The following is a 16,134-nucleotide window of genomic DNA, read 5'->3' on the forward strand; positions in this document are numbered from 1 at the left end:
TACTTATATAGGTTTGATTTTGCCGTACTTCTGGAACTGGAAAAAATCATAACTACAGGCATGAAAATGTATATTGTCCTCTTCTGACCCCTATAAAACTTTATATACTATGGATAAAAAGTGACCAAAAATATGCTATTTTGGACTTTGCTAATTTTTTGCAGGTATGTCATTGACTGTGCGGTTTAATTTAATTATATATTTTTATAGTTCGGACATTTACGCACGCGACAATACCACATATGTTTATTTTTATACACAGTTTTTTTTTTTTTATGGGAAAAGGGGGGTGATTCAAAGAGGTTAAATCCCATTTATTAACTCTTTTTTTGCACTATTTTTTGCAATGTTATAGCCCCCATAGGGCTATAACATGCATTATATGGATTGCAGGCACTGATCAATGCTACACGGACAGCGTGGATCCAGGTAGGGAGCCTCCCACTGTCTTTGTTGCTGTTTGGGACACCGCGATTCGACCACGGCGGTCCCAAACAGCTTCGCTGAGCTAACCGGCATGGATTTCAACCATTTTTGACACTGCAATCAACTTTGATCGGGCTGATGTCCGGTATTAACCGGAACCCCGCAGATACTAAGCACACTCAGCTTCTGAGTGCGGTTCATAGATTGGGAGCCAGCCAAGGGTCGTTAAGGGGTTAATAATGGGACAACCCCTTTAAGCACAATAATCACAAGTGCAGATGTAAAGATTTGGTGAAGACTGTGAAAATGGAAATATATTTTAATGGGTGATGGTAAAAAAAAATTCAGTGTGAAATTATGGACTTTTATTCATTTTTTCTAAATAATCAATGAAAATCTCTCTCTCTTATATCAATCTAATCTCTCTTCTATTTATCTGTCTGCCTGTCTATATATCTATCTGAATACTCCAAGTAAATGCAGCACTACTGCACCATTCAAATGTATGGTGCCAGCACCCCAGACCCGATGTCAGTCCATTTAGACATCCACAGCAATGGTGCAGCACTCCAATATAGCAAAAAAATTAATTTATTCTCTCATATCAAAATACAAATAGCCCCAATCACGTGATTTAACATGTGATGTGCTTAGTTAAGGAGTACCTCTCATTAACTTGATACATTTTATAATCCTCCCAGTTCACTGTCCCCATCATGATAAACCACCCTGCCATTATTTTTTATTATTGTTTAGTTTTCTACCTTGATATTGCTCTGTATTTTGTGCTCAGCCTCAGGTTCACAGACCGGGAAGAAGCGTTACCCAGCAGGCGTGACATCATTTGAAGCCAAACAGGGGAGACCTTACTCACTCACTCTGCTACACACAGCAAACGGCAGTTAAAGGGGTATTACAGGAATTTTTTTTATTTGACTATACTACAGGGGCTGTAAAGTTAGTGTAGTTCATAATATAGTGTCTGTATCTGTGTTTGACGGTTTTCTCACAATTCTTCTGTGATTTTCACCCCAATATTTATTTTTAACTGCATAAAAAATGACTGTTGTCTCAGATTTTTCCCAGGTTGCACTGCGTCCGAGACCTGACTCACTAGTCAGCTGATGGCAGGGAGCCTGTCTGCTTCAATGGGTGGAGCTTGGTGGGAGAGAAATCAATCTGCAACTAATGCAACAGCTGTAGGCACCCTGATTGAAAACCACAGGTCTTTTGAATGGATGCAGCTCATTTATGTTTGAATGGGTGGGGTGGCTGATGTGTGGGTGGGAGGAAAATGGAATTGTGGGATTTGTAGTAAAAAAAAGAAAAGTCAAACAGGAAATACCAGTTCACAAAAAGCTAGCCACCGTATTGTGGTAATCTCACAACATAGCCATTTAGCCCCAAGACAAGCGCAGATCCTTCCTAAGCATGTCCATTACTGCCTGGCAGGTACGCACTAAAATCCAGTTATGGTGGATAACCGCTTTAAGTGTGAAAGGAACTATGATTGGATAAGGCTGGACACCCCCCCCTCAGCACTCCAGACTGCATTTCCTGTGTTGGGACTTCTGCCAGGTCAATAGGAGTCTAAAGTCTGTGTAAGAGATGTGGGGAAATGTGCTCTGGACAAGTAGGGAGACACCTAGTGGCAGCTTTTAAAAAAATAAAATAAAACATAGAAAACTTGTATATTAGAAAGATGATTTATTTACCATAAGGAATGCAATAGCAAAATTTCTTCATGAAAGAGCCCATTTAAGATCACGTGATGGCTTAGTTTACATGTGCAGTAACATTGTATACAAACAGGCAGCGCCACCTTGAGTAACAGAGGGGGTGAATGACCTCTTGTATTTTGATTGATGTTTACAGCTGGATGTTATAATTCATTATTGATAATTGATATGGAGCTACAGTTTTAAAGCCTTATATGTTTTATTGACATATAAACACTAGCTATGCACTTTATAGTGTACTGTATGTACTGTATATTTGCACTTTATTTGTATTTTTCCTGATTTTATGTGACAATTTTATACTTGTTTGGTAATATGACTTAATTATTGTTAATCACATAACTGGGTATAAAAAAAACCTTGTTTTGATGTATCACTGTGATGTCCCGGTATGGGATATGCATCACACAGTCCTATTAGCTTGAGTCTCTGCACGTTACCAGGGCTCACCTGCAGTGTACCCCCGTAATGTAATTAGTTGTACATTGAATGTAAAGGACCTTTGATATGGTCACATGATGTCACATGGTCACATGATAATGGTTGTCATATGTTTAAGTCATGTTTTGTTACCCAGAGAGCACAAGTAGACCAGATGACCCACAAATAGCCTATGGGCTCCTTGCTCAGCCCCCCTATATGAGGGGGAGGTACTACAATCTCTCTCGTCGCCCACATTTTCTGCTGAGGTCAAGTCTAGTCCAGACATCTCAGAGCCAGTGTCCAGCACATCTGGAGGCCTCAAGCCGAAATTACAGCCACAAGTCATTAAGTCAAGTCATCTCTGTCTGCTGTCACTATCATCAGTCAAGTCAAGTCTATTATAGTCAGCGTGGCTGTCCTAAAGTCTGTCAAAGTCACTGAAAGTCCCAGCAAGCTGCAAGGTCCCCTGTGTTATTGGTCACCTCTCTGGGATCCTGGCCTTGCTTTAAAGACTGTACCATCTGTCTTACCTCAGTGAAGCTACCGTTAACCTTGATCTGGCCTTGGACTCTTATTTGCCCTACCTAACTAGGACTAGCAGTGCTACCGTTCGGGTGGTTCTCGGCTATAACCATGCCCTGGCGTCACGAACATTTAGTGGTTAACACAATCTGTCCCTGGGCTACAACATCTGCCCCATACACCTCACATCGCACCCCGTGGCGCACCACATCACTATGCTCGAAAAAGGCTACCTGAAGGAGCTGAAACGTTGCTATTTGTATTTTGACATGATAGAATAGATTCACTTTTTTGCCATATTGGAGTGCTGCACCATTGCTGTTGATATTTATCTATCATCTATCTGTCTGTCTATTTATCTAATCTCTCTTCTATCTATCTATCTGTCTGCCTATCTATCTATCTTTATATCTGTCTATATATTTATCTAATCTCTCTTCTATCTATCCATTATCTATCTATCTATCTATCTATCTATATCTTTATATATGTCTATCTAATTATCTAATCTGCCTTCTATCTATGTATTTATCCATCTATCTATTATCTATCTATCTGTCTGCCTCTATCAATCTATCTATCTATCTATCTGTCTGTCTGTCTATCTATCTATCTGTCTGTTTGCCTATCTATCGATCTATCTATCTTTATGCCTATCTATCTATCTGTCTGCCTATCTATCTATCTATCTATCTATCTATCTATCCATTATCTATCTATCTATCTATCTAAATTGCAATAGAAACAGCACATCCAAAAATATATGGCAAAAAGAGAAAAGGGGTGCACGCATGTTCTGAACCTCGGCCCACTGGTTCTTCAATCCACAGAAAAAATGCAGGCAACACACCACAGCTTGTATCAAAAAGGAAAGTGAGTTTATTCCATGATGTGATAGAGACTACGTTTCTCCAGCCGCACTTGAGAAAGCCAGCGTGAGGATGGAGAAACGTAGTCTCTATCACATCATGGAATAAACTCACTTTCCTTTTTGATAAAAGCTGTGGTGTGCTGCCTGCATTTTTTCTATCTATCTATCTTTATATATGTCTATCTGTTTATCTAATCTCTCTTCCATCTATCTATGTATCCATCTATCCATTATCTATCTCATATCTATTTATCCATCTATCTATTATCTATCTATCTGTCTGCCTGTCTGTCTGTCTAGCTATCTATCATCTATCTCATATCTATCTATCTATCTATCTATTTATCTGTCTAAAAACCAAAGAGAACGGAGTCATTTAAATAAGATTAAAACATGGTCACTTTTATTAGTTACATTAAAAACATAGGAGATGGGGAAGGCAAACCAACTGGGGGAGACTAGACAAAAAGGGGCGACACTACCTGCTCATGTGCATAGAAGATACAAATCAATAAAAGTGCATGGTGCATTCATTAAAGTGCATACATCTACGGGTCAAAGAGGGACCTCTATAAAGTGTAAATATGCTTGAAAGTCCACTCACAAGGAGCAAGATGAAAAATATCAGCAGCAGAGCAGGAGCGACGCCACCCCTACCATCGTTTCGGCGAACCTTCGTCCTGGGGGTGGCGTCCTCTAAAGTCAGTGCATTATTTATACATAGACAGAGCCAATGAAAAAACCTTTCCATTACCTTTTGCACCTGTGGAATAAGCAAGCTGCTCCTCCTATATTGGCGCGTAGCGCTCGAGTCCCGGAATGCCGCAACACTTCCGGATGCCGCGTCAGATGCCGGAATCACATGATACATCACGTGACCGGCCATATACTCGAAACCCGGAAGGACCCGGTGCCGGGAGTCGGCGCACACGCGCACAGAAGGAAACAGTAGACTTAGTCTGAAAGTGCTACATTAACCCCTATGAAAAGCAACCTTATACAATTATATAAATTCATAAGGGGACACACCAAGAGCTGATATCAATTCATAAAGATTCATATACTAATATATTAGATTAGGAAACAGTAAATAATTAGAAATAAATAAATAGTAAAATATTAATTATAACAAAAATTATAAATGTAACAGGATGAATGAAAATAATAATAAATATACAGTATTGGATGTAGAAATAATTGATAAATAATGCATAAAATTGGGTGACTTGCAAAAGGTAATAAATGGTGGATAAAAAATATTGTTTATTCACCATTTATTACCTTTTGCAAGTCACCCAATTTTATGCATTATTTATCATTTATTTCTACATCCAATACTGTATATTTATTATTATTTTCGTTCGTCCTGTTACATTTATAATTTTTGTTATAATTCATATTTTACTATTTATTTATTTCTAATTATTTACTGTTTCCTAATCTAATATATTAGTATATGAATCTTTATGAATTGATATCAGCTCTTGGTGTGTCCCCTTATGAATTAATATAATTGTATAAGGTTGCTTTTCATAGGGGTTAATGTAGCACTTTCAGACTAAGTCTGCTGTTTCCTTCTGTGCGCGTGTGCGCCGACTGCCGGTGCTGAGTCCTTCTGGGTTTCGCGTCTATGGACGGTCACGTGATGTATCATGTGATTCCGGCGTCTGACGCGGCATCTGGAAGTGTCACGGCATTCCGGGACACGAGCGCTATGCGCCGATATAGGAGGAGCAGCTTGCTTATTCCACAGGTACAGAAGGTAATGGAAAGGTTTTTTCATTGGCTCTGTCTATGTATAAATAATGCACTGACTTTAGAGGACGCCACCCCCAGGACGAAGGTTCGCCGAAACGATGGTAGGGGTGGCGTCGCTCCTGCTCTGCTGCTGATATTTTTCATCTTGCTCCTTGTGAGTGGTATGCATGTCTGCACTTTCAAGCATATTTACACTTTATAGAGGTCCCTCTTTGACCCGTAGATGTATGCACTTTAATGAATGCACCATGCACTTTTATTGATTTGTATCTTCTATGCACATGAGCAGGTAGTGTCGCCCCTTTTTGTCTAGTCTCCCCCAGTTGTTTTGCCTTCCCCATCTCCTATGTTTTTAATGTAACTAATAAAAGTGACCATGTTTTAACCTTATTTAAATGACTCCGTTCTCTTTGTTTTTTGGTTATTAACTTGTGGAGGTCATATATGAAGCCCCTTGTACTGGGGGTAAAAATATTTTTTTAGACATAATTTGTGTCTTATTGATATACTGACATCCCAGTACTGTGTTGCTATTCTAGTTCTTTTATATCTATTTATCTGTCTGTCTAAGCAGAAATCATAGCACTCCAAATTAAAGGGGTGTTCCAGGCCAAAACTTTTTTTTATATATCAACTGGCTCCGGAAAGTTAAACAGATTTGTAAATTACTTCTATTAAAAAATCTTAATCCTTCCAATAGTTATTAGCTTCTGAAGTTGATTTGTTGTTTTCTGTCTAACTGCTCTCTGATGACTCACGTCCCGGGAGCTGTGCAGTTCCTATGGGGATATTCTCCCATCATGCACAGCTCCCGGGACGTGACATCATCATTGAGCAGTTAGACAGAAAACTTCAGAAGCTAATAACTATTGGAAGGATTAAGATTTTTTAATAGAAGTAATTTACAAATCTGTTTAACTTTCCGGAGCCAGTTGATATATATATATATATATATATATATATATATATATATATATATATATATATAAATTTTTTGCCTGGAATAACCCCTTTAATTGTGGCTAAAGCAGTAGTTTTTTTTTTATCAATTGTTGTGCGACGTTTCTGCAACCTCACATAGCATTTCAAGCTACTGTGAGGTTGCTGGAACTTTGCATAACATTAGATGTATAAACCAGTGCATTAGCCACCATTACTTTGGAGTGCTGCTATTCTTGCTTGACTCTTTAAGTTGGACCTGGGACACAGGTTAGGTAACTGCTTGCACCCACCATTTAACCTATGAAGTGCTGCTACCTTGCTTTGCTATCTATCTATCTCTTTTTATATTTTGAAAATAGTGTGTTTGCTGGCTGAACGGCACAGTCCATAACTTGATATCACCCAATGCTGAATTGTACAGTGAACGTTTTACCAAGCACGTGGCATAAATATTGTTTTTCACACTGCTCCACTTTTATTTTTAAGACTTTCCATATTGCACTCCAAATTACAAGCTAAGACTGCAGCAGTTGTTAATGTGACCCATGAATTTGTCTTATATCCCCTTTGTCTAATTTAAACATGTCGAACATCTGTCACTATTCAAAATGTGTGCTTTCTAATTGTTTCCTGCTTCTTTAATTATTTTCAACGTGAAATACTAGTGGTTCTCATATTGTGGCTTGAATCAAACAGCATCGAATCATGCCAGCTTCACCAAATATGTTCTCTGCTCTCCCAAATGTTAGAACGCAGCGATCAGAGTGTGACCCATCTGTCATACAGTTTGTAATATCAGCAAAGCAAAATGATTTAGAGATGAAAATAGTATTCTTTTCAGAGCGAACACACAAAACAAGCACCAACTCTGTCAGTCTGAGGGCTATATGCTCATGTTGACAAGCATAAATATTATCTCTAGGGCTGTCCATGCATCGGTAAATGAAGGTGTAGCATGGGCCAAGTCTCCTTAGGTCATGTGACATTGTCCATTGCATTGTAGGATAAATTAAGGTCTACATGTGAGCTTTTACCTGTATGTATCTGATACTCATAGATACATACCAGTGATTACTTATTCTTGATCAGGGCTTCTCAACCTTCTTACACTGGGGCCCCACCATTGAGAGCATGGTCATGCTGGACCTCATCACTGGTCAGGTACACAACAAAAGTAAGAAAGAATGTATCTGATTTCACCTTTTATTCGTCTAAAGGCAAAAGTACAGTCTTGCTAAATACTGAAGGAGCATATGGTTACTTCCACATTTGTACCCCTCAAACAGCTAGAGGATGTTTCACTAGTGTAGACCACCATGAATCATGTCTGTCTGTAAGGCTGGTTTCCCATCTTCATTGGAGCCTCCGGTGCACAGCAGAGGGAAATGCCACCGGACATCTGATAGCAGAAATGATCCCATTCATTTGGGACAGTGCACAATTATCTGGCATCTCAGTTTGGACGCCGGATGATTGGACTCACCGGACAAGAACCGGATAGGGGAATGCATCTTGCTGCATTTCCCTGTCCGGCATTAAGAAAACTGGATGCCGGATGCTACACAATTGATGCACTTCTGGCATCAGTTGTGGTATCAGTTGCAGTGAGTTTTACCGGAGCAGGACACCTGATATATGTAATTCTAGCCTTAGGGGGAAGCTGAGATGCCATCTAAGAAAGCGACCACAAGCAATAGTCTATGTGAGAAATAGGGTCCATGAGCAGAGTCTATGTGAGAGACACAGATGTCTTGGTATACGCTGCAGTCCGTGAGAGATGCCATCATGCTGGTCTGACCGAGATGAAGAAGAAAAAGGAATGTCTACAATCAGGGCATCACGGCATGTAATAATTCTGTATTCTGTGACTGCATCTCATTAATATAACATAGGGGGCCTTTGCAATAAATTACTATGTGCCCATATTTTTCTAGTTACATCCCTGTTTATGGCATATCTTGTGGATATGCCACAAAGGTCGAAAAGAGAACATACCGCTAACGTTCAGCCTGTTACACTCGCCTAAATACCAACCATCTGTGGAACACACCATCAGATCCTTAAAGGAGTTATGGTTGTTTTGAAATTATTATGGGGTATTATGCTTTACTGAAAAAAGTTCTATTCCTTGTATAATAAGAAGTTATACAATTCAAACCTTCAGTAACAAATTCTTATGTTTTTCAGGATCTCTGCTGACTGTCATTCATTGGAAACTTTTACTTTTACATCGGAAACGTTTACTTTCTAGAGATAAAAATCCATCCTGGTCATGTGACGGACACAAAAGTGTCTTTACAAGATCTTTACAGCTCTTTACAAGACACAGTATAATTATAATTGTACTGGATCATCAACTAGCTGAATATTTGTGTATGCCCCATTTACAATAAATGTATTCCTATCTTGAGATCTATAACTAAATACAGAAGGTCCTCTGGCTGCTGCAAACCAAAGCGGATGTTTTACTGATAAATAAATTAAGGATTAAAACCAAAGACTGTCAGTGAAGCCTCTGCTGAATCCACAAACACCATGTCCTTGTGTTTTCTAACATCAGCGACTCTCTATATTAAACAGCTAACACCTGTCCTTCTGGAAATCTAGATTAACACAGTTTGTTGCAAACATGCTTGATGTATTACATACACAAAAATATAACTCTTCAATAGATGTGCCAGAGCTTACCATCAATGCTTTGCAGCTAAGCTAATCTATTGTACCATCATGTACCCATACTACATTGGAGGTGAGCTCTATTAAGACCCTATTTTGTACTAGATTCTCTTTATATCGATTATCTGGTCTGAGAGTTTTTTTTGTTGAACCCCATAAGGACCAAGCCCATTTTGACCTTAAAGGGGTACTCTGACGCTAAGACATCTTATCCCCTATCCAAAGGATAGGGGATAAGATGCCTGATCACGGGGGTCCCGCCGCTGGGGACCCCCGTGATCTTGCACACAGCACCTCGTTATAATCAGTCCCTGGAACATGTTCGCTCCGGGTCAGATTACTGGCGATCAAGGGGGTTGGAGCATTGTGATGTCACGGCCCCGCCCCCCTCGTGATGTCACGCTCCGCCCCCTCAATGCAAGCCTATGGTAGGGGGCATGACAGCTCAAATTTTTGCACACACTGAATTGAATTTTCGCGCATAGTAAAAAAAAGGCCGCGAATATTTGTCCATATATTCGAGAAATATCACAAATTCGAATATGGCCTATGTCTCTCAACACTATTGAGCATACAAAAAGCCTATATCTCAGCAATGGAGAGGACTATAACGATAGAAAAGGTATGCATGGAATCATGAATCATGATGATTATCCCTATATATGAGCTTATTTATACTCTTGTGTTTTTCTTCTGACAGGAACGCTTTAACCTCTCAATGTCAGCTTTTCCTATATGAGTACATCAAAACAAGATTCCTCTGTTTGTAAAATCCATTCTTCTAAACCAAAAAATCTCGACATACAGCACATTGGATGTTTTCCTTGAAGGAAAGGTTTGAGAATGTTCTTCCTTCTTTGTTCTGGGATCTGATAAAATTTTTGGTTAACGGAAACTGTCACCAAGTCCACCCACACTAAACCCACTCGTCAACGAGTTATTGTTTGCTAAAGTTCCGCTGTTTGCCATTCACTTGTGCTCTAAAGTCGGGTCCCCCACCAGCAGCCTTGCTTTGGGTACCGGAGGAAAAGGCCTTAGCCTCCCCCTGAGCACAGCGCATCGGGAGAGTGCTTTGTGCAGTGTAACTGCGCATGAGCCGGTCCCTCGCTGCACCCTGAAGTACCTCTTTCTGAAGTCTCGCTATTCCTGATTTTCGGGTGTAGTGAGGGGGGAAATTAATATGCGAACAAGGGGGGTGGGCTAAGGCCCCTTCCTCGAGACCCACAGCAAGGCTACTGGCGGGGGACCCACCTTCAGAGCGCAAGTGAAGGGCAAACAGCAGAACTTTAGTGGACGACAACTCGCGACAAGAAAACATAAAAAAGTAAGTGACCCATGTATGGACTCCTGTTCTTCCACACTATGACCCAGTGTATTGGGTTTAGTGTGGGTGAACTTGGTAACAGTTTTCCTTTAAAAAGAACTAAGAACTGTGTACGATATAGTCTGGGACTTTTTTAAACTCTTGAAATTATCCAATATACTAAACCATTACTTTGGATAAAATCTTTAAATGGCCACTGTCAGATGTGAAAATTTTTTATATGTTGTACATCTTGGCAAAACATTAACCTTTCTAATATACTTCATAACAAAATAGTTTTTTTTTTTATAGAAATCATAGCTTATAAAATCATGGTCTTGTTCAAGCTGAAGGACAGGCATGGACAAAGTCCAGTAAGTGAGGGTGGGCTAGCACATCTCTGTCCTCTCTTCTGTGTCTGATAGTACTCCTCTGTGCTCTCTTCTGTCTGACAGTACTCCCCTGTGCTCTCTCCTGTCTGATAGCACTCATCTGTGCTCTCTCCTGTCTGATAGCACTCATCTGTGCTCTCTCCTATCTGATAGCACTCCTCTGTACTCTTTCCTGTCTGATAGCACTCCTCTGTGGTCCCTCCTGTCTGATAGCACTCCTCTGTGCTCTCTCCTGTCTGATAGAACTACTCTGTGCTCTCTCCTGTCTGATAGTACTCCTCTGTGCTCTCTCCTGTCTGATAGTACTCCTCTGTGCTCTCTCCTGTCTGATAGCACTCATCTGTGCTCTCTCCTGTCTGATAGCACTCCTCTGTGCTCTTTCCTGTCTGATAGTACTACTCTGTGCTCTTTCCTGTCAGATAGCACTCCTCTGTGCTCTCTCCTGTCTGATAGTGCTCCTGTGATCTCTCCTGCCTGATAGTACACCTCTGTGCTCTCTCCTGTCTGATAGTACTCCTCTGTGCTCTTTCCTGTCTGATAGTACTACTCTGTGCTCTCTCCTGTCTGATAGTACTCCTCTGTGTTCTCTCCTGTCTGATAGCACTCCTCTGTGCTCTCTCCTGTCTGATAGTGCTCCCCTGTGCTCTCTCCTGTCTGATAGTACACCTCTGTGCTCTCTCTTGTCTGATTGTATTCCTCTTTGCTCTCTCCTGTCTGATAGCACTCCTCTGTGCTCTCTCTCTTGTCTGATAGTATAAGAAACAAGAGCAAAGGACGGTCTTGGAGGCACTGCTCAAAGGGTGGTCACAGATATGAGGACACAAGCCAGCACAGGACAATATTATTTTACTTGTGGCAAAGCGGACGACACATTTTGGCACAAGTGCCTTCTTCAGGTCCAAATATACAGTGCTGGTGAGTGGCGATGCATACACTCATCGCCAGGGAGTATCGCTGCTTGTCCTGTGCTGGCTTGCGTCCTTATATCTGTGACCACCCTTTGAGCAGCGCCTCCAAGACCGTCCTTTGCTCTTGTTTAAGATATTTCTCTGCTGGTCACCTTATGAAGTCCAGAACAAGTCCAAGTGCAGCAGCCCAAACCATACTCACCCCGTATACACGCCTACCGAGATCTGTGAACTGCGACTTCCAAGAGTCGCGGCTCATAGTGACATCACCCCACAGGTGAATATATCACTTAGGTGTGGTGGAGGGTTCACACCAAGTTGATATACACTACAAGGGAGCGCCCCTGCTTTTTCCATTTTTTATCTCTCTGATATTGTCCTGTCTGATAGTATTCCTCTGTGCTCTCTCCTGTCTGATAGTATTCCTCTGTGCTACTGGACCCTGACTTACTGGACTTTGTCATGCAAAAAAGGTTTTTGTATCTGAAAGTGCCCATTTAAATTCTCATAAATGTGCTATAGCCCCATTTACCTTGAATTTGCCCTACAAAAGCTTGAGTCAAATGTTTACTTAAAAAGTAGCCATGCTTTGCCTTTGACTCTGAACTGAAGATCTAAGCAAACTTAGAAAGATTAGTTTATGACAACCCCATGTAAAAGCATCTAGCTTAGTGTTTATCAAACAGGGAGCCTCCAGCTGGTGAAAAACTACAGCTCCTAGCATGCATGGACAGTCAAAGGCTGTCCTAGCATGCTGGGAGTTGTAGCCGTGTAACCGCTGAAGGCTCCCTGTTTGGGAAACAATGCCTTCAGATCAAAGCTGGACTGGCTCTGTTTATAGAGCGGAGCAGAGGAGAAGATGTTTGGCAGCAGTAAAGCCATGACAATCCGATTTCACCTTCAACAAGATCAACTTCTGGATGTGTAACTATGTGGGTTGCAGGGGCTACCATTGCCTCTGGACCTGATGACTTGAAAAAGACTAATCACATTTCAAAAAAGGCAGTTGCAGTGTTTAAAACATCTGTGCCATTATATCACTATGTGCACTATCTTTGTACAAGGATGCCATGTTTATTCTCTCTGTGTTATGCCTATTCACAGGAAACAATTATACTCTCCAATGAGAACAGCATCTTCCCCTTCTCTTATCCCATTTATTTGTCAGAGGACAGTGAAAAAAGAAGCTAAATGACATCAGATTGTGACTGGAACCTGAACATTTAAGGGGTATTTCAATTCTGGGGCAGGGGGAAAATTTGAAAAAAATAAATAAAAATACTTACCTAACCCAATCCCCACTAGTCCCCCAGAGCTTTGGTTTGCCTCCATCTGATCCCCCAATCTTGTGTCTTCTTCCTGATTTTAAAATGAATGCCTGGAGCAGGACCAGCTCACTCAACCTTTCACTGGCCCAGGCAAGACACCACATAAAGCAGGACTTGCCCAATTAGCCAATTACTGGCCTGGACAAAACACCGCTCAGACCAGGAATTGTACACTTAGCTATTCATTGGCGCAACACCACTGTGGCCAGTGATTGGTCAGCCAGCAGGTCCTGCACTAAGCATTTGTCTGTCAGAAGCAGGTAGAAGGAAGAAGATGAAGGAATAAGAGAGAGGCGAACGGTAGCTGTGGGGAACTAAGGTTGGGTAAGTATGTTTCTTTATCTAATTTCCTCTTGCCTCAGCAGCATATTATTTGCTCTTTTAAGCTGAAATAATGCTTTAAGTAACCACTAGAATTCTGATATAATATATTATACTGTGCTACTAGACACCAAGCTCATAGAACTTTAAACCATCAGCACTAGAAACCATTTCCTTACATGTTTAGGTAATTTATTATATATATATATATATATATATATATATATATATATTTTATTTTTTATTTTTTTGGGGAATGACTAGCTGATCAGTGGGGTCCGACTGATAAAATCTTCTTGGATCAATAGACCTAAGGTCAATTGTTCCCCAAGGAACAGGAGCAACAACTTAACCACTACTCTGCTCATTCTGTATGAAAATTCCTACCATTGCTGAGCTCTGAACTTGGCTATGCTTGAAACAGAACAGTGGCTGACCATCACCTGACATTCATTTACCATGATTGGTGGTCAGACTCCCACCAATCAGCTAGTTAAACCTTCTTCTATTGATAGCCCCTTTACGCTAAAGAGAAAATTAAAGAGTATTGCGACACCACATGCTTAACATACTAACGTGGCCCATGTCTTAGAACTGTGGCCACACTGGCCACAGTTTGGAGACCACTAACTTACAATATTAAGATGTACCGGTAATTGAAAAAAAAAAAAAAAGATTTTCTTTTTCTCCAGAAAAATTGCCACTCTTGCTCATGGACATTAAAGACATTTACATGTAAGGGGCTAATACCAGACATAGCTTATGGCAAAGAGTTTAGCTGAATAAGAAAAAAAGAGTCTTTCTTCCCCCATATAATCAAATAGGAAATCCAAAGCATCAGAGGTCCAATAAAACCACCTCCTTTATTCAAAAAACAGCAACATTTCGCCCATGACTGGCTTTTGTCTCGGCTTGAAAATATTGCCATAGTTTTGCTGTTTTTCCAAGTATTTGGAATAAAATAAGTGGTTTTATTGTACCTCTGTTGCCTTGGATTTCCTATTCTATTGTCATACAGATGAGTTAGTTAAGCGTTGTTCCAAATTCAGCTTAGATATACTCATATGTTGCATAGGGGCAGTCCAGGCTTTTTTTCTTTATCTTAAATCTTTAATTCCCTTCTATTAATATCCCTTTTTTGTTAGTACATCTAAAAATTCATGCAATGAGTTAAGTATAAGAAAGTATCCTGCCTCATAGAAAATATGTATAATGCAAAATGCCAACATAATAAGAATAGTGTGAATATTCCAATTGTACACTTGGGTGGCTTTTTAGCATAAGTAAAAATAAAAAATTAATATTTAGAACAAAAATGCAAATCTTCAACTGGGAAGGATCCTTGGGTGGTTTGTGTTGCAAAGAGCAGATCTTGAGAAACCACGTAATCGTCTGAGCCATGTAGCGTTACATAATTATTTTACAAACATAAAAGACGGAAAAGACAATCGTTTTTTTTCTGACTGTGCTGTTAGTACACATGTACAGAAAACACAAACATTGTAAAAAAAAAAGGCTTCAACACAAATATGAGAAGGGGATGGGAAAATAGCTGTATTCGGTTCCATTTGTATATGAACACAGTCTATATAGGGTAATTTGGTACCAATAGAATAGTTCTGCTCTTAAAATGATGATTTGCATTGGATGTTTTTGCTTTTTGTTTTTGTAAATTTTTTTTGTTTTTAGACAGCACAAATTAACTCCTTAAGTGACAATGTGTTTCCATTACCGACTGGAAGAGCACATGACTTAAGGAGCTATGAAGAAAAAAAAAAGAACAGAAAATGTTAGACTCCTATAACTTTATAATGCATATACAGTTGTTCACCTGCATCCTTTTGATTCTCTATTTGTAAGAGAAAGCAAGGAGGAAAGAAGAGAAAGAACACAATATGCACGATTAATGAGCAAATGGACCAATCTATCATCCCATTCATTAATGCCATTTGACTGCCCAGAAAAAAAAAAAAAAATAACATTCACTCATAAAGATTAACATCAAAACCCATCATTGAGACAAGGAAAGGAGGCAGCACCAGGCGGGAAGGAGAAAGATGAAAGAAATCAGTAACTTTGATATAAGACGTTCAGATAGACAATAGATTGGAATAAGGGGTCAGTCGTATGTGCTAGTCACAATTGCTGCAAAATTGGCAACATGAGAAAACCAAGCATACATGTTTGGGTTAGTACAGTCAGAAATCAAAGGAAACTACTATATATGTTCATCTCTCCTTAAGGTATTGTTGACTAAACAAGGTCTCTATCGCTGTCATAATCTCCACTGTTGAGGCGCCCTACGTTTGGCAGCTAGTGGTAAGCAATTCACCAACTGGCGGTACACAGAAGCAAAAGTAAAAATGCATTCAGGTCACAGACATAAACTTACAGACAGGTGCCAGGTTTATAACAGACAAATGACTTGTTGTTTTCACCTCTTTTAGGCTGATAAAAAGTGACTGGACTTTCACACTGGGTTTCACAGACAGAAGCAACAGACAGGGATAATGCTCATAAAGACT

At 40.0% G+C, this 16,134-nt stretch overlaps 1 protein-coding gene across 11 annotated transcripts in view; it reads right to left on the reverse strand.

Annotated features, from left to right (window-relative positions):
- The window catches only part of CADPS (calcium dependent secretion activator), a 560,269-nt gene that overhangs the window by 160,433 nt on the left and 383,702 nt on the right, over window positions 1–16,134 (reverse strand). For 6 of the 11 annotated variants that reach the window (XM_056524516.1, XM_056524510.1, XM_056524511.1 and 3 more), the window contains one exon: window positions 15,441–15,458. The exons of the other annotated variants lie outside the window; for them this stretch is intronic. In XM_056524516.1, coding sequence (XP_056380491.1) covers window positions 15,441–15,458 — 18 coding nt within the window. The remainder of the gene's footprint in view (window positions 1–15,440; window positions 15,459–16,134) is intronic. 11 annotated transcript variants of the gene reach the window in all.

The sequence above is a fragment of the Hyla sarda genome, chromosome 6 (assembly GCF_029499605.1).
Source record: "Hyla sarda isolate aHylSar1 chromosome 6, aHylSar1.hap1, whole genome shotgun sequence".
Classification (NCBI taxonomy): Eukaryota; Metazoa; Chordata; class Amphibia; order Anura; family Hylidae; genus Hyla; species Hyla sarda.